Below are 18151 nucleotides of genomic sequence, written 5' to 3'. Positions count from 1 at the left end.
TGTTGGCCTTGGATTCACAGTGACAGTCGAGGAAAGCGACAGTAATATGGACTGTCCTATCCTCGCCCACTTCACTCGCTGTGAACACACACACACTAACTGACAAACACAGAGACACAGACAAGCACACACACACAGACCAGGTTAATGGTAAAACAATAAGCAGTATACTATAGGGGCCAGAGATGTGACACTTTTGTCCCATAGGACACTCTTCTGTCCCTATGACACGCCCTGTCCCTCCCACAGGTGCCTCTTCCTCACAACACACTGGTGTCCTCTACCACACTTCTGTGAATGACAGACTGACACACTGACTGAGCGATGGGTCTGACTGATACACTGACTCACTGCCTGTGACCCCCATCCCGGAGATGTATTAGTCTGAGACAGCACGCAGAGAAGGCAACTCTTCTCCAGCAAGATCATCATCATCATCATCATCATAATAATAAAATATTCTTCAATCACTAATTCCCAACAGCTTTTGAGGTAGACAGACACGGTGATAATACATCACTAGGTTGCTTGTTCTCTGTACATTAAAGTAATATATATACAGTTTATTACAATATAATACAATGCCGTGTATTACAGTACATTGTACCGCAGTGCAGTACAGGGAATTACAGACAGAACAGTACATTGTATTAGAGTACAATACACTACATTTTACAGTATAGTATATTAGGGCAACAGGCTATAAGTACATAATACTGAAGCAATTAGGCTGTCCCATACCACACTCTCTTGTCCCTAATGACACCTTTATCCCCTATATATATATATATATATATATATATATATATATATATATATGACACTTCTGTGTCCCATTGGGCTTTTATTTTCTGGTATGACATTTTTAGTCACGTATTAATCTTTTTGGTTGAGTATGATATTTTTTGGCCTTCTATGACACTTTATATACAAATGCTTAAACTCATCTACAAACTATCACTGATACTGACCTGCTACTACCAAGCATAATAACACATAGTAATTCAGTAATAATTTATGCAGAAGTACCATCGCATGGAGACAAATAATAACTTACTTCTCACATAGTTTTTGAGATACAAAACATCCTAGTGCTTCTGCCTCATACAACATTAGTGATATATATATATATATATATATATAGATATGGCTATAGCCTACAACATATCTATTTATAATAAAACAACACCGAAAAAGGACAGTGTAGCTACAGTAGGTTTCATATTTACCAGTGGCTCCGTTTTAAAATGCATCAATTTTGTCCTGTTCAATTTAGCTTTTTGTAATTGTCTTTAAAGGATGGTGTTTCAAAGAAACCATTCATATTTTTTACATAAGAGGTATATGGTGATCTGTGAAACGGTTTGAACTGATATTGAAACAAGAGATAAATAATTGTAATTTTATAGCACACAGGATATAACAGGAAATTAAATCTGGATTTTGATGATAATGAATTTGTATTATTGTTATTATTTGTAAAACTGACATTACTCCCCAAAAAGTAGACTACACAAGTTAAACTTCAATATTATATTTTCCAAAACAGGTCAATTTTTACATACTCCAAAACTATTGAAGTGGATGAACCTTAGGGCTTATTTTGATGAATATACACCACGGTAAATACACTGTGTGTGTGTGCTGTTACATTGAAAGGAATAAAGCATATAAACTGTATGCACTTCTTTCGTCTTAATCACTGGAAAGGAATATACGAGAAACAAGTTTTCAGCGTTTACACATCAGAATAAAAGAGCAGTATCTCAAATAGACACATATGTCGGTGTCTGTCTATGTGTAAAGGCTCACCGGAATAAGATCAAAGTCGCAGACCATTACAGACACACGTGGCCGAGGGATGCGCGCATAATTAAGAGCTCATTAAACCCGGCCGTCGGGCGCTGCGGGGTGGCTGGACCGAACCACGTGTCCAACGCGAACCGCGTCTTCAAATCGCCCTGAGACTGAGAGCCGCCTCCCGCACACCGAGCATCCCTGCGCGCCGAGGACCGAGGACGGGACGGGCAGCGCAGCGCACATGCATGCACACTAACAAGGCTGCCTTTAACGAAAACACTGCTATATGTTTGGAGGAAGGGGTGCAGATTTGTGTTGTTCTCAAATTTAGTGGGTACAGTAGTTACACCTCTTCTGCCTTATGTTGGAGTATCAGGACGTCGGGGTCAAAATGACACCCAGCCACAGGATATCTTTCTCCATTCTGGACATCCTGGACCCGAACAAATTCACCAGGAAGAAGCCTGGGACTGTGGACAGGGTGCGGGACTGCGCGGACGGGCCAGCTGGGGACAGAGATGCAGGTAAGAAGAAAAGAGGGGGGAAACTTCATCACATAATATTGACTAGTAGTGCTTTTTTGGTGCACGAGTTTTGAGTTGTTTTTGGTGGTATATTCAGGGTGAATTTGGCTAATGTCGTCAGACTATCCTTGCTAGATAGAGATAATTAAATTATAGACAAACAAAAGAAATACATACATAGTTTTGCAGCATAAAGAATGAAAAAACGCCTTAATAATGATGGACCCTGCATCCCAATTCTGAGCAGGAGCAAAGCTCAGTTTCAGTGGGAACGCAGCGCTCAGCCCTGTGCACATGGGCGAATAGTTTCTCCAGGCGCTGATGCCGGTGAGCCAGACGTGACCTTCCTCCTGCCTGCGCCTCTGGATTTCCTCCTAAAGACCTCGCTCGCTTGTTTCCACCTCGGCTGGATGTGTGTGATTGGCATTGGGACAGTCAGGCCGGGTAATTGTTTAAATCGTCCCATTGAGGATGCCTCTGCTCACTTTGATCGATATCCCATTACTGGCTCCTGCATATCTCCCCGCAGCAGCTTGCAGGTACAAAACTTCAAACCCCATCCATGTCTGATCCTAAATATTGTTCGATTAAAACTTACCTTTAATAGATGACATTTATCGATCCGCCGACAAATATGAAACTCCATTAGCACGTCATGGCTAGATGGAGGAGGTGGATTTGGTCAGATTGCTTTCCGCAACATGACATTTAGAGCAATTTCTGATTTATAAATAATTTAGGGATTACTAACCCAATACCCCCCTCTCCCCCGACACACACACACACACTGACACCTCCGACACGTCTGATCTGGATCAGCTGTAATTACTGCTGTTGTACAAAAACAAACAAATAATGAAGTTATTGCAATTTCTTTTACAACAGGGTGAAACTTCAATACCTACATCTTTGGGCTGTGCTTCATGTAAAACTCTCATACTCCATCCACACTCTTTTATTTGCAGTTTTCACAGAAACTAATACAGAGAGGAGAGAGATTTGACCGTGTGTCCATTCCTCTCCATTTGCCAGAGGGGCACCTTGTGTAGAGAAGTGGAAAGCTTTAATACAATGACATAAACTCAATGGCAGAAGACAACGTTATTTTCCTAAACATCTCCAGTCATTTAATGCCATTTAAATCAATACAATTAAGAGTCAGAATAACAATATCATTTTTTCTTCTTAGGGATTAGTCAACATTTGCATATTTGTAATTAATTAATCCCCAGTCAACTGAGGGAGGCTGTCAATAATTCCTATGACGTTTGCGTCCGCAGGCAGGGAAAGGGGAGACGGGCGGACACACACGGGACACGCCGTCCACAGGGACCCCGAGGGGGTGTCCTCGCTGCCGGGCACAGATCTCGACGCTTCACCGCACGGAGGAGGTGAGGACAAGGACAGCGGCTGCGACCTGGACCTGCGGTGCTCGGACGGGGAGGACACCTCGAAGCAGAAGAGGCGCAGGTCGGACCAGGGGTGCGCCAAGCCCCGCAGAGCCAGGACGGCCTTCACCTACGAGCAGTTGGTGGCGCTGGAGAGCAAGTTCCGCTCCACCCGGTACCTGTCGGTGTGCGAGCGGCTGAACCTCGCCCTGGCCCTCAGCCTCACGGAGACGCAGGTCAAGATCTGGTTCCAGAACAGGAGAACCAAATGGAAGAAGCAGAATCCGGGCGCCGACAGTGCCATCCAGGCCGGGGCCGGTTCCCTGGTCCGGGTCAGCACCAGTCCAGGCCCCGGTGCGCTGAGCTTTCAAACTTTTCACACCTTCAACCCCGGGAATGTGGTCTTTCACACGGGCGGGCCGGTGCCGCTGTCCTCCCCCGGGGCGGCTCTGAACCCTTTCCTGCACAGTGGGTACCTGCAGCCGGGCTTTTACGCACCGCAGGTATGATGAGAACAGATTCTTGCCAATGCATTCAAACAAAATCATTCTCCACCAAGGTATTCCCGAACTACTGACTTTTTATTTTTATATACACATCTATTTAAAACTGACCCTATGGAAGAGACATGCGGACCCACTCTTCCCAGTCTCACAAGACCATTTTGAACATCACCATGAGACATAGTTAATGGCAGAAACTCTTCGGACAAACAAAAGTGATATGTTTTTATTTTATTTTTTATTCTCCTTTATGAAATGTTTTTTTTTCTGAAGCATGTATAATAGTCGCTTTATTTAACACTGTACATATCCCCTCATGATTAACATCTTACAACAGATACTTTGTCGGCACAGTTATTTTTATTTGATTTGATTTTCTCCAAATGGTGTGTCTGCACACTGGTGTACTGTACTTTAATATTTGATATGTATGATACATTAATTAATTACATGTATGCCGCTCTTTGCCAGTAGGGGTTTCAATACTAAATATCACATTATCCGTTGTACGAGATTAAAAAACCCAACACGAATATATGGCGATGTACTGGCCTATGCCCTGGTGTGTTGTATTCTGTATGTTGTATAGTGGAGAAATGTGGTTTAGGATTTACGAGATAAAACCGATGCAACGTTTAAATACAGTGAAGCAAACTTAGAAACGCACAAATCAAATACACGGCACGGATAGCCAAATAAAAACTGCACTTACGTCTTGCCATCACCTCCATCCAAACTATTGCCTGTGTCATGGGTAAACAAAGTAAATTGTGCAAAAAAGAAAAAAGACCACAAACTGTCAGAAGGTGAACATAACTATCCTGTTTGTCATTCAAGATGGAGTGAAAATAAAATGTTTTGTACGATCAATATCAGTTGTCTTTTCCTCTTGGACGCTACTGGGCAATAGGTCGTTAAAATTGAAGATCTGTTAAAATAAATATATAGTGATTTTTAGTACAGTGCTAGTGAATATTTAATCTTGATTATAGAGTCTACAACTTAAATGAGTGGCCGGTAATACACCCTAAATCGACTTCGCTGTGCTCCGTAATCTGCGGGCGAGAACCGGGTGCGCAGGCGGTACAGCAGCCTCAGCACCGGAGGGCAGAGCTTAGTCTCCGGTGAGCAGGAGCTGCAGGTTTGAAACCTGAGCTCCTCTGTACAAATACTGTGTTGCACCAACAACCCCGCAGGGTTAGTGTATCCACATGGATGAACAGACACTGTTTGTTTGAGAACACACAATTGCTACAATGCAACGCATGCATAAGGTGTTTTTATGTTTGTTTCTTTTTAATCTTTGTTTTTCTCCCGAGCAAATGCATTCTTGGGCTTGTTATATAACGCCCCCCCCCGTGCATTAATAGGTTATCTGTCGCTCACGTATTAGTGTAATCTTTGCACCTGTAACCCTCTGATACTGCAGCCCCTGTGGACCCGCTGCCCCCACGCAACCCCTGCTCTTTGAACCCGCTGTCTTTCAAGAAACAGCCGGATAAGAGAACTAATCCAGACAAAGTCAAAGACAAGAACACGTTACATGAGAGAACATTTTCCAATGGGCTGTTCTGTGGCTTAATGACGGTGGTGACAACCTAATTGAATCACAAAATAATGCATTGGATAAAGAGATACATATTTAAATGCGTCTTGAATATTTATTTTATTTTAACTTTTGCATTACTTTTTGTGTTACATTTATCCATATGCAAACATATTCATCTTGAAAACGGCAAACAAGCAGGGAAACTGAACAAACAAAACGCAATAATAATAAAATAAAAAATATTGTAGTCGACATTCTGCTAAACGGATTCCTTTTATAATCTTTATAATAACAAACCTCGGTTATATTGTCTGGATAAACGTGTTGCCTCAGCCAGCCAATCAGGCCCAGGCGCCTCTCTGCGCAATGCGTTCACATGTTGCATCATAGAGCGCTTTTCCAAACGCCTGAGCAGTGAGGGGTCTTGACAGACCACCCGAGTCTAAAGTCTACATCCCGACATTGTGAGCGCAGAGGGTTTTACACTGGTTTGTAATGAATTTGAATCACTGATACAAGGAGCACACGCCATTCAGAATGACACGCAATAAAGCCCTTACGCAATGCGCGCAGTTTGCGGGCCGGGCAGACCCGCACACAGCGCCGCCTCTCTGTCCTGCGTGCTGCGCCTGCGCACTGACGTCGAGCAGCGGCTGAGCTTCACTGGAGTCCGCAGCGCCGGGACCGCACGCACAGCAGCTCCGCACCGACACAGGTACGAACCGGGACACCGAGGGAGGGCTAATGACGGGATCGCTGCAGTCCGTGTGCAAAACTGACGTGTAAGCCGTGTCCGCCGCGGGATGCTCCGGACCCCCCGCGGCGGACACGTCTGCGGTGCTTTTCCATGACGTCACGGACATGTATTTGTATCTGCTGGGCTGCTCTCGCATTGTTATCACTGTCGCTGTGTTACAAGCCCGCGGCCGGACGGATTAACGGTCCCACGTGGAGATCCGCCTACGTCAGCGCTGCCCCCCGGCCGGATCAGCCCCCCGTCACCCCGGGTCGGCGCTGGGTGTTTAAAACGTGCTGCTCGCCCGTGTCTTTTGACTGCCCGACCCGCTTTCATGCGTGACTTCCTGGCCGAGTGGCAGGGAAACGGGGCTTCCCTGTCACAGGAGCGTGTGCACACAGTCGACACGAATCAGGGTGTGGATTCAAACCGGTTTTAAAACCGAACTGGATCTGCCTGCTTTGTTTTGATCGCTTCCAGAGTTCCGTCACCGAATCCCGCGTTCCACTCTGACGTCATCCGTTTTCTGGCGAGCCGGTCCGGTGCAGCAGCTGCTGTGCGTCGCTTTTTCCAGCCCACTGTGCAGGTATCAGGCATCAGCTAAACCAGTGCAAGAGGAGAGAAGATTGCTCTCATGGTTTGTTACCCATGAAAACAAAGTCAGGCAAGATGACTGATCAGTTTTGTATAACTTTGCATATCCAATTAACAACCATCACAGACTGTTCCTATTTTTATTTCAATATTAAGCTAGGACGGATGAGGTCATACATCCTGGCCACAGGTAGGGAAATGGGGCAGAAGAGTGTGACCTCAACAGACCCCTCGAATGTACGCAGTAATTAATTTCAAACCTGCAGAGGAGGACTTCACTGAACGCTGCAGATCTGTCTGCTTCACCCTTTTTTCAATAATCTCAGGCTTCTCTCTTTCAAGGTGTCTGAATTATGTTCTTATCTCTCACTTTCAGTATGTATGTGCTATAACCCCCCGCTCCTGGAAGAGAGAGTGTGTGTCTGTGTGTGTGTGCATGTTTGTGCGTGTCTGTGTGTGCGTGTGTGTGTGTGTCCGTTCAGGAGTTCTTGGTCAAGGAATTAAAGTTTAAACGGAGGCCTGTGATGTATTCCAGCTCGGCTCTCGGCTTTTTGATCTGCTCCCATTAATGATTGACTGGGTGAATGTGTCTCTTCTCCCCAGACTCCAGAACGCTTGGTGGGCACGATATCTGGAGAAATCGACCTAGTTTAGGCTATCGGCTTGTTTGGAAACCGGAGGACGACTTAGAATTGATAAGACGTTCGTTTGGTAATAAAATATAATCTAGAGAGAACGGTGACTGAGATACAGGGGAGCCCAGGGCAAACGGGTGCGTCGTTTATAGGCCGGGATAGAACAAAGTAAAAATCCAAATATGGGGAGTTGATTGATCATTTAAATGCTGATGAATACGCAAGTCTAACAGATTATTGATTAATCAGTAACCAACATAATCTAGGTCATGAGTAAATATGATGCCCCTTTGTCCACCTCACAGCTCCGGCGACCTTGTGTGCGACTCTTAGACACAACAGTGTTTGTGTTTCACGTCCCCTGAAAATGTCAATGCAATAAACATTAGCCTACATGTTATGGGAAGTGAGAGAGAGCGTCTGCTACACACTTCTCAAACCCATAATGACAAGCCAATACACACCGGCCCTGTATAATCTGAGTTATTGGTTTAGTTCAATACTGGTGCTGATCAATAGTCCCATTTGTCACAGTCTGTAAAAGTGAAATATGAATGTGAATTAGTTGAGTGATTGAGAGCACCTGTTTGAAGAGGAACCAGCAGACCCCGTGGGCCCCTCAGGACCGCAGTTTGACAGCCCGGAGCTTGAGGTTTAGAGAGGCTAGGAGCCGGGGTCATGTGATGTGGGTCTTAATTTAGCCTCTGGCAGGGGGGCGTGACGGGAGGCCTGTACCTCTGCAGCCTATCGTCTTTCAGCCAGTTCTCTCTCCCGGTTTAGTGACGAATCCGATCTTCCCTGGCGTTTGGGCTGGGAGGACTGACCTTGATGACATCCGTTAGGATTGTGTTTTTCTGCATTTGAGTTCATTGTAAACCCTGAATTCAGCAGACGTCTCTCGGTGTCTGAACAGCGCGTCTTTTTAACAGACTTTGCAGATCTTGCAGTTACAGGTATGTGGTTTATGTACAACAAGGCACACGTGCACCTCTGTGCCACGGATGGGTTACTGCAGTCTAAATGTAATACTTTGGTCGGTCTTGCAAGCCCAGTTGTGTGATTAAATGTTTTTCCTGTAAACTGCTTGAAAGTAGAAAATTGTTGTTGTCTCTTAGTGTGTGGGTCAGAGATGAGCAATTCTTTGGTTTAAAGCCAGGGGCCACGTATTCAATGTTAGCCGCTGGTCTTGAAGATTTAAGACCTATTTCATAACCTCTCCTGTCTTATTATGCTAGTTTGTTTTCACACTGTAACACCCAGGGCTGTAATTTTGTAAAATTCTCCTTACACTGCAGCTTTAAAGAGTCAGTAAAGCAAACTAATCAAAAACTGTGTGCAGCGCGGCGCAGTGGAGCAGCGGGTTTTGCACAGAGAAGGGAAGATGTTGCCCGCTCTGCACTTCAGCACTCCATGCTGAGAAAAACAGGCGCCTTGTATGTGTGGATTTTCACTACAGACTACAGCGGCTATTCAAGCAGGTGGAGCTGGTTATTCTTGACAACTTCAGTCATTGCCAGCTAGGCCGGGACCTGGTGTCAATCCAATACTGAAGGGATGAGATCATTAACTCCTGTTAAACTATTCTTACATTATCACATGCAAATTTTATCATGTGGAAAAACCAACAACCACACACACACACATACACACACACACACACACACACATACGCACGCACATACACACACACACACACGCACGCACATACACATACACACGCACGCACGCACACACACGCACACACACACGCGGCTGAGATCGGTTTCAGGTGAGTCTGTGCCTGGGAGCCACAATGGCGTTAATTGCGTTGCCAGGGTGGAGCTGCACAGCCATTGTGTGCCGTGTGAATGGGATGTGCTGTCCTGCAGCTCTTGCGCTGGACGGTCTTTGTTTGCTGCTGACCAGATGAAACTGAATACAAAGATGACTAATGCGCGGTTTTGCCGTTGCCCTCTTTGTTGCGCTGGGGGGTGCAGCGGGCGAACGCACTGCAATGTGATCTCGCCCGTCTCCGGTTCCCTTTGCAGCCGCAGCACAGAGCAGAGCGACTGACGATTCTGTCCTTGTTTTGTCTCGGTGTCCTCCCCCCGCAGTTCCGTGGTGACAGCGGTGAAGATGCTGTCCTCCCTGAGCCGCAGAGTCTGCCGGGCCGCCCCAGCGCTGACCCGCGGGGTCCACTCCGGCTCCCGGCCGGCCTCCACTGCCGCCTCCTCGCTGAAGCGCACGGAGCGGCCCCTGACCTCGGAGGAGGTGTTCGCCCGCGAGGAGAAGTACGGCGCGCACAACTACCACCCGCTGCCTGTGGCCCTGGACCGTGGAGAAGGTGTGGCTCCCTCCCCAGGGACCGCTGTGGCCCTGGAGTGTCTCCTGGCTGGGCTCCCAGTCACTGACACCACCCTTGAACTGTGCAAACTATTGACAGTTAAAAACAGTGGTTCCCAACCCTGATCCTGGAGGAGCCGCTATCCTGCTGGGTTTTATTCCAACCCAGCTCTCAATTACTTAATTGAACCTTAATTGAACTAATTTCCTAAATCGGAGCCTTTTAATTTTAAACAGTAGGGGTCTTAAGTTAAGTATAGAATTGTATTAAGAATTTGGAAAAGTTAGTTATTTTAATTTCACAATTTAGAAAGTCAAATCTTAACAGATTACTTAAATTATGGGTTCAATTAATTACTTTAGAGCTCGTTGGAACAAAAACGGGCTGGGAACCCCTGCTATAAAACAATGGATGAGCAATTTCAGTTATTAAGTTAAAAAATAATTGAGTAGTTCAGTGATTTCCTTTTTTTAGTTTGAGCACATTTGGAATGAACACCAGAGAACCTTTTACTGGTTTGTGTGTAGACTCGCAAGGAAGCAGTAACGTTAGTCCTTTAATTAAAACGACCAAAAGGTGGGCTGGGACGTGTTCAGAAGATGCTTCCCCGCCAGGAACTCAAATTGCACATGAAATCTTAGGCTGGCGTTCACTCCCTCTCGTATCTGGCTTCTGGTTTCAGGCGTCTACGTGTGGGACGTGGAGGGCCGCCGCTACTTCGACTTCCTGAGTGCCTACAGTGCCGTGAACCAGGGCCACTGCCACCCGGCCATCCTCTCCGCCCTGAACATCCAGGCCTCCCGGATCGCGCTGACCTCCCGCGCCTTCTACAACGACGTTCTGGGCGAGTACGAGCAGTACATCACCTCGCTGTTCGGCTACCACAAGGTCCTGCCCATGAACACAGGTACCTGCCGCCCCCTCACCGCGCTACCTGACCTCTTTAAATCCGCCCGGTGCCACGGCGTTGTCCCGGTAGGGGTATGGATACCGGAGACGCACGGTTGATTTTGTCGTGGGTGGGATGGGAAGCAGTGGGGCCGGTTCTTCTGCTGAGCCCTTCTGCCAACGAAAATGCCCCTAAGTGTCGTCCGTTTGCGCTATGTCACCCGCAGGTGTTGAAGCCGGAGAAACGGCTTGCAAACTGGCCCGGAAGTGGGCGTACACGGTGAAGGGCGTCCCGCGGTACAAAGCCAAGATCATCTTCGCCGGTGAGTCGATCAATAAACCAGTTTGTGGACCATTGCATTTAACGAACAATGTATTAAATCATGAGAATGATGTCATGACACATGAGTGTATGACGCTAGCGTCTTGAAGAGGCTCGTTTATGACATCATACACTCGTGTGCCTTGGATGCCGAGGCCCGTCTGTTCATTGGTCTTTTACGTCTCTGGTTTCGCAGTGGGGAACTTCTGGGGGCGGACATTAGCGGCCATCTCCAGCTCTACGGACCCCAGCAGCTACGAAGGCTTCGGCCCGTTCATGCCCGGCTTCGAGCTCATCCCTTACAACGACATCCCGGCCCTGGAGGTGCGCTCAGTGTTCTGCGTGGCCTTGATTGGCAAATGCTTCTATGTGAACCCAGGTAATTGATTAACGAGTGCGGGAGTGGCCTCTGACAGCCCGGTCTCTCCATTACAGCGCGCCCTGCAGGACCAGAACGTCGCCGCGTTCATGGTGGAGCCGATCCAGGGGGAGGCGGGCGTGGTGGTCCCTGAGCCGGGATATCTGACCCGGGTGCGAGAGCTCTGCACCCAGCACAACGTGAGTCGACCCCACTGCATGCTCGTCAATCCTGTTCCATGGTCTCAAAACATGTTCAGATATCTGGGGCGGCTGTGGGTCGTTTGCATTAAACAGTGTTGACTTTCTCTGAGAGTGCGAGAGAGAATGAGATCCCTCTGCAGGCTTGGGGTGCCAACACTGCCCTCTTGTGGCCTGATGGTGTGTGGGAGGTATTCTCTGTGCTGGGAATGAAGGGCCTGTACTAGGGTTGGCAATCCGGGTGCTTTTAACCAGCTCCAGCTCCGGCTTCCCGCTGAACATTTTGAAAATCAAACCTCTGGAGCCATTTCTGATCATATCTGACCGGGATTCAGGACTATGTCGGAAACCTTTGAGTGAAATGACCGGCACAGGATTCAGTGGTCAATTGAAATGCGCCCGAGCAAGCAAATTGTCCAGGAACTTTGAATGGTAATGGAATGAATGATTTTACTCGGCAGAAAAAAAAAGTTTAAATTGTATCAGGATCTTTGACCCCTTGTCCGGTATTTCTGGAAGATCTGGTTTTTAAGCACTGTAATCTATTTGATATGTTAAAATGTTATCTGTGTACAATTTGTCCTCAGCCTCCCTGTCATCGTAGTCAAATCATCAGCACAACCCCTCCGTGGTCGTTAAATTGCCAGTACCCTCCCTCAGTCGATGTTTCGCCAACCCCCCACCCCCTTCAAGCGTCCAGTATTTTCGTATCTCAACTGTAGTGGCAATCGAGGTGCAGTATGTGACCTTAACTCCCTGGCAGCCAACAAGGTCAATCTAAGTCAAGACGTCTCAGATGACAGATTGCTGTGAAAGGAGGTGAATTTGTTTTAAATTAAATCATTTGGAGATGCACGCCTCCGTGGGGATGAGCGAGGGCTCTGTTTATTTAGTAAACTTCTAATTTTAATAATTCTAAACGATCCAGGGATTCTAAATATTTCCAGTCCCCTTTCCCCGGCTGCTGCTGAAACACTGTTTATAGCTGGCCAGGTCCAGACCGGTCCCGTATATTCAGACCTAATTTGTCCGTGTTTTAGCCCCGGTCCCAGTGCATTAACTTCCTGGGGGGGGGAATCTGCTCACTTCTCTCCTCCTCCTCTTCCCAGGTGCTCTTTGTCGCCGATGAGATCCAGACGGGCCTGGCTCGGACTGGGCGGCGCTTAGCAGTGGACCATGAGGACGTGCGCCCCGACATCGTGCTGCTGGGCAAGGCGCTGTCTGGCGGGATGTACCCGGTGAGTCTCGGACCCCTGGCTGCGCTGGGGAGGGAAGCTCTTATAGAATTTTGTTTCCCGGTTCCTGACCCGTGCGTTTGACTGTGTGTCGCAGGTGTCGGCTGTGCTCTGCGACGATGAGGTGATGCTGACCATCAAGCCTGGCGAACACGGCTCCACCTACGGGGGCAACCCACTGGCCTGCCGCGTCGCGATGGCGTCCCTGGAGGTGTGTGCCATTGGAACCGGCCTTTAATTAATCGTATGGGAAACGATTGACCCCATTTATTTTATTGGTTCATGGATTTTATTTGATGTCCTAACTGGGGTCCTAACTCCTGTGGTGCTGTGTAAACCGCTCCTGCGTTGCCGCCGGTCTGTCTGTCTGCGTTTGTGTCGGTCTTGGCCGTCTCTAACCCGGCGCCGGGCTTCCCTCCAGGTCCTGGAGAAGGAGAAGCTGGCGGAGAACGCCGAGAAGATGGGCCGGCTGCTGCGCTCCGAGCTCATGAAGCTGCCCAGCGATGTGGTCACCACTGTGAGGGGGAAGGGCCTCCTCAACGCCATCGTCATCAAAGAGACTAAAGGTGAGCACCGCCCCGGCCCGTCGGCTCTGTTTTCAGCGCAATCCTTAGTGTGCTTTAAAAATAGTCTACACTGAACAAAAATATAAATGCAACAGTTTCAAAGATAGTTCTGATGCGGGACAGTGCCCTGTCTAGGTGCCAAATATAATATATTTGCCCCATTGTTGCAGCGCGATTGTGTAACTTCTCCCAATCAGTTCATGTAAGGAAATCAGTCTATTGAAATAAATTCCCTAATCTGTGGGTTTCAAGTCTCAAGTTTTGAGGGACCATGCAGTCGGGTCCAGACCCCGGTGAGGACGACAGATGAGCCTCAGATTCCCTAAGATGGTTTCTGACCGTCTATGCAGAGATTCTCCGGTTGTGCAAACCCACAGTGTCGTCGGCTGTCGGGGCGGCCGGTCTCGGATGAGATAGAGAAGCCGGATGTGGAGTCCTGGGCTGGCCTGGTACACGAGGTCTGTGGTTGTGAGGCCAGTTGGACGTACTGCCAAATTCTCGAACACAAAGTTGGAGGTTTTTGGTAGAGAAATGAACATTCAATTCTCTAGCAGCAGCTCTGGTAGACATTCCTGCCGTCAGCAGCCAATCGCACGTTCCCTCAAAACCGGAGACATCGGTGTCACTGTGTTGTGTGACAAAACTGCACATTTTAGAGAGGCTTTTTATTGTCCCCAGCACAAAGGGCACCTGTGTAATCGTGCCGTTTTATACCTCACCTGTCAGGTGGACTGATTATCTTGGCAAAGGAGAAATGCTCACTAACGGGGATGTCAACAAACGTGTGCACAAAATGAGAGAATTAAGCTTTTTGTGCGTATGGAACATTTCTGGGATCTTTCATTTCAGCTCAAGAAACACGAGACCAACCCTTTACATGTTGCATTTATAATTTTGTTCAGTATATTAGGAAACTAAATAATGGGCAATTTTGGGTCTGTGATTGTGCAATTACTGACAGCCACGCTTGACTTTGAGGCCATAAGGCCCTGCGCTTCAGTCCTGCTAATGGAGCTGAGTTGGGGGTGGATTAATGTCAGACTCAAACACAGCCACGTTGACAAACAGGGTTAAAGAGAGAACCGTTTAGCGGTCACAGGCCGCCACAGAGCACGGTATCAGTTTTCGACGCGCAGTTTTCAACCCTTCCTTATGAAAAACATATAAGATCACGCTGTTTATAGACCAGGATAATTCTGTGAAATTTCACAGACACAAAGGATTCAAGCCTCCGTATCATGTCAGGGTTATCTAAGGGTTTTCTCCTGGAGACAAAAGCTTTGTGAAAGAAGTCTGCAGAACCGTGAGGAGCAGACAGCGTGACATGCTTTCTCTCTGTGCATCCGGTTCTGGACCTGTGTTTAATGACTGTGTGAGACTGTATCTGATTGTGCTTCTTACTGTGCGTTTCCTACCACGTGCGGTCTTAAGTTTGTGCGTCTAGCACTCTGAGCCGTCACTGACCGCGTGTGCGTTTCAGACTACGACGCCTGGAAGGTCTGCCTGCGTCTCCGAGACAACGGCCTGCTGGCCAAGCCCACCCACGGTGACATCATCAGGCTGGCCCCGCCCTTGGTGATCAAGGAAGACGAGATCCGGGAGTGCGTGGACATCCTCCAGAAGACCATCCTGTCCTTCTAGACTGGCCGGCTCCTCCCAGTGCCGCCGCAGCCAGCCAATCGCCAGCCCCTTCCAAAACCACCTCTTTTCTTTTTCTTCCATGTGCTGATTAAGTCAGGAATTTCCAGCAGATATGCAGCCCCACCCACAGCTCCTGCTCAGAAAATGTAGCTTGTGTTTAAAAATGTGCGGAAAGCACTTAATTGCATTCTTTGGGGGAGGAGGAAATCTGATGAACCCAACAATTGGATCTTTACAGATTGAATTGATGAGTAAAGCTTGATACTCTTAAACTATCATTGTTTAACAGGTTTTCTTTCTCGGTGAAGTGAAGTCTGCTGAATGAAGACCCCTTTTTGCCATAAACAATTGGCAGCAACGAGGATTGTAGTTCCTAAACCGATCAACCTTTCGGTCGCCACGCGGTCACTGGACTGTAATCTATACCTCCTCCGTATTTGTTAAACCAGTCTAATGAAGAATCCTAATTGGCTTGTACAATCATTGAGGTCGGTTCCGGTGACCTGGAAGAGACCCTTGCTTGGTTTCGGGCGCGGCTCCAGCAGGGGGTGAAGGCGGGGTCTTCGTGGGGCTGCAGTGGATGCGGGGGTTGAGTTGGGTGGTCCGCCCCGGGCGTGTAGGCAGCTGCGTCTGTACCCGGGACTGGGAGATCAGGAATCTCTCTTTTCCTCGAATGTTTTTAGAGAGTGACCCGGCATTTAAAGACTGCATTCGTTCTGCAGAATTTGAGCCTCTTCATTTGGGCATCTGGTAGGGTTTGTGTGGTTTAATTTCAAGAAATGCCTGAAAGGGATAATATACTAATTTCTATATTAAATACATTAATTTAATTGGCAGAGTTATTTATTTGTAGCACTGGAGATGGATTGAGCTGTATTTTCTTAATGGTGTGATTAACCTCGGGGGGGGGAAATCTTCTAATAAATGTTTGGGAAATTTGTTGTTCTCTTTGTGCTTCTTTTGGGCCGCTGAGTGTGAATAATTAATGTAAATATAATCCCATAAAGAACAATTTAAAAACTCGATGCAGACTCGGTCTAAACCTCTCGACCTGGACCGACAGTGTGACAGTGGTCCATGTACGCATATAGGATTTAATCATTTATTTTAAATCAAATAAGCAAAGTGCTAGTGCGAAGGCAAACTTGCAAAAGATTGTATCGGAGACCCTGTCCGACAGAATGAACTTCACCTTCAGGAAAGAAGACACACCTAAAATCTTTACACCCTTCTTTAGTCATGGAGCGCCTACACACAGTAAGTGAACAGAGCACTCCTCAGGGGCACAACAACACAACGTTATTGGAAAGCTACTGACAAAACAGGTTTATTTAAGTAGTGGAGATGTTGATTTCTTCATTTGCACAGTGGGAAATCATGGATGTTTGGAAGGAAGGCCTTGTATACTGTTAAGGTACAACGCTTCAGATGAAGCAACCCTTCGGATCCCAGTGAATCAGGCACCCCAGTCAGCGCTTCCAGCTTGGAAAGAAAAAGTCACGGACGCCGAAGTCCGTTCGCTTATCTTCAGTTTATTGTAAGCATAACACAGCCTTTTATACAGTATAACAAACATCTTCTGCAACAGTTTCAGGGCCGTCCCCATACATAATCATACAACATAATAGTCATTTCATTGGCTAATGCATCTGGGAAAAAGGGTTTGCAGTGATCCACTGAGCAGGTGCACGTCATGCCTCGTGGGCATGTTATTGTCCGAGGATGTGTAACACAGTATATTTGTGTTTCGGGGGTGGCAGGGGAGGTGAAGATAGTTTAGCACATCCTGTACGAACAAAATGTTTTGTGTCTGCCACAGCTGCAGGGATTACAAGCAGTTCTGCCAGCTATTTCAGCAGTGTGCATAAGACATAGATAATAAGTAAAGGTATGAATAACTCGGTTCCTAACTAGTAACTTACTGGAAAGTTTCCTTTATTCTCTAACAGTTATACAGAGGGCATATTCAATACATAGGGGGCAATTTTACCCTAACAGTTGCCCTCTTTAATGAAACATGAACATGTTACATGAATTCCCTAAAATTGTGAAAAGTTGTTTCAACCATTAGATATAAGAAGACATTTTGGACATGTTAATCACAAAGTAAGCCCTCTTGATCAGATTCTGTAAACACAGTGATCCCCAACAATATGGCACACACCTCCTTCCTTAGCAAGGAGCATATCTAAGACCAAGCGCTTCTGAGTTGTCATGAGGCGTGTGGCTGTTAATTCAGTGTTAATAGCTTCAAGAGCCATTATTATTATTATTATTATTATTATTATTATTATTATTATTATTTTTGATTCTTGGCAGACGCCCTTATCCAGGGCGACTTACAACAGAAGTGTGTCATTTGTAAATGTTCAATAATGTGCCATTGCTGCACAGTGCTGAAGGGAGAAAAGACAGAGGTCCAGAATCTCCTGGCTCTGTACGTGAGGCGATGTTCTTCAGGTATGGCATATGCTGATGAGTCAACCGAAGCCCTCTTGTGTCTTTTCATGTGATCTGGCCTTTTAGAAGGCCGTCCGTGGTTCTCACTGTCAATTAAGGCAATATAAAGACCATCTGTGAGACGAGTAAAAGTGCATCATAAAAGTTGCTGTGAACAAAATAATCTAATTTCCTACTGCCGTTGTGTTTAACTTCTTAGACGTATAAAGACTTGCTAATTATAGCACTGTAATGGGAGTGAAAATCTGTGTCCAAATTTGCGTGCTGCTGAATTGAAAAGATGCAGTTGAGCAGTGGAGAATATCTGCAGGCACAGGAGCTGAGCTGAGCAGAGATCGAAGGTGCTGAGCTTGACCTAAAGAGGGCAGCTGCAACAAACTTAACCTCAGCAAGGTGCATTGTGGGGAAAGGGGGCCATAAACCATATAC

General features: G+C 46.9%; 2 protein-coding genes across 5 annotated transcripts; both read left to right on the top strand.

The window, feature by feature from the left end:
* The first annotated feature begins 3523 nt into the window (after window positions 1-3523).
* On the top strand, window positions 3524-5000 carry nkx1.2la (NK1 transcription factor related 2-like,a). Its single transcript, XM_066692886.1, has one exon. The coding sequence runs from the start codon at window positions 3586-3588 to the stop codon at window positions 4219-4221; it is 636 nt and encodes a 211-aa protein (XP_066548983.1). The 5' UTR covers window positions 3524-3585; the 3' UTR covers window positions 4222-5000.
* A 1312-nt stretch (window positions 5001-6312) lies between these two features.
* On the top strand, window positions 6313-16201 carry oat (ornithine aminotransferase). Of its 4 annotated transcripts, none has more exons than XM_066692882.1 (10): window positions 6313-6479; window positions 9823-10052; window positions 10735-10959; window positions 11168-11263; window positions 11459-11586; window positions 11698-11820; window positions 12930-13058; window positions 13153-13266; window positions 13477-13621; window positions 15102-16201. In XM_066692882.1, the coding sequence occupies exons 1-10, from the start codon at window positions 6328-6330 to the stop codon at window positions 15260-15262; spliced, it is 1503 nt and encodes a 500-aa protein (XP_066548979.1). In that variant the 5' UTR covers window positions 6313-6327; the 3' UTR covers window positions 15263-16201. The 4 variants fall into 4 exon arrangements, with proteins under 4 accessions (XP_066548979.1, XP_066548982.1, XP_066548980.1 ...); XM_066692885.1 differs by lacking the exon at window positions 6313-6479 and adding an exon at window positions 6729-7086; XM_066692883.1 differs by lacking the exon at window positions 6313-6479 and adding an exon at window positions 7149-7436.
* The last annotated feature ends 1950 nt before the right edge of the window (window positions 16202-18151 follow it).

The sequence above is a fragment of the Amia ocellicauda genome, chromosome 20 (genome assembly GCF_036373705.1).
Source record: "Amia ocellicauda isolate fAmiCal2 chromosome 20, fAmiCal2.hap1, whole genome shotgun sequence".
Taxonomy (NCBI): Eukaryota; Metazoa; Chordata; class Actinopteri; order Amiiformes; family Amiidae; genus Amia; species Amia ocellicauda.
The sequence above is the reverse complement of the archived record's forward strand: the minus strand, read 5'-3'. Positions and strand labels throughout refer to the sequence as shown.

Coding starts and splice junctions, on each gene's coding strand:
- nkx1.2la (XM_066692886.1), top strand. CDS start 3,586: ATGACGTTTGCGTCCGCAGGCAGGGAAAGGGGAGACGGGCGGACACAC.
- oat (XM_066692882.1), top strand. CDS start 6,328: ATGCGCGCAGTTTGCGGGCCGGGCAGACCCGCACACAGCGCCGCCTCT. Junction 11,587..11,697: donor ACGACATCCCGGCCCTGGAG/GTGCGCTCAGTG, acceptor TCTCCATTACAG/CGCGCCCTGCAGGACCAGAA. Junction 13,622..15,101: donor CGTCATCAAAGAGACTAAAG/GTGAGCACCGCC, acceptor TGTGCGTTTCAG/ACTACGACGCCTGGAAGGTC.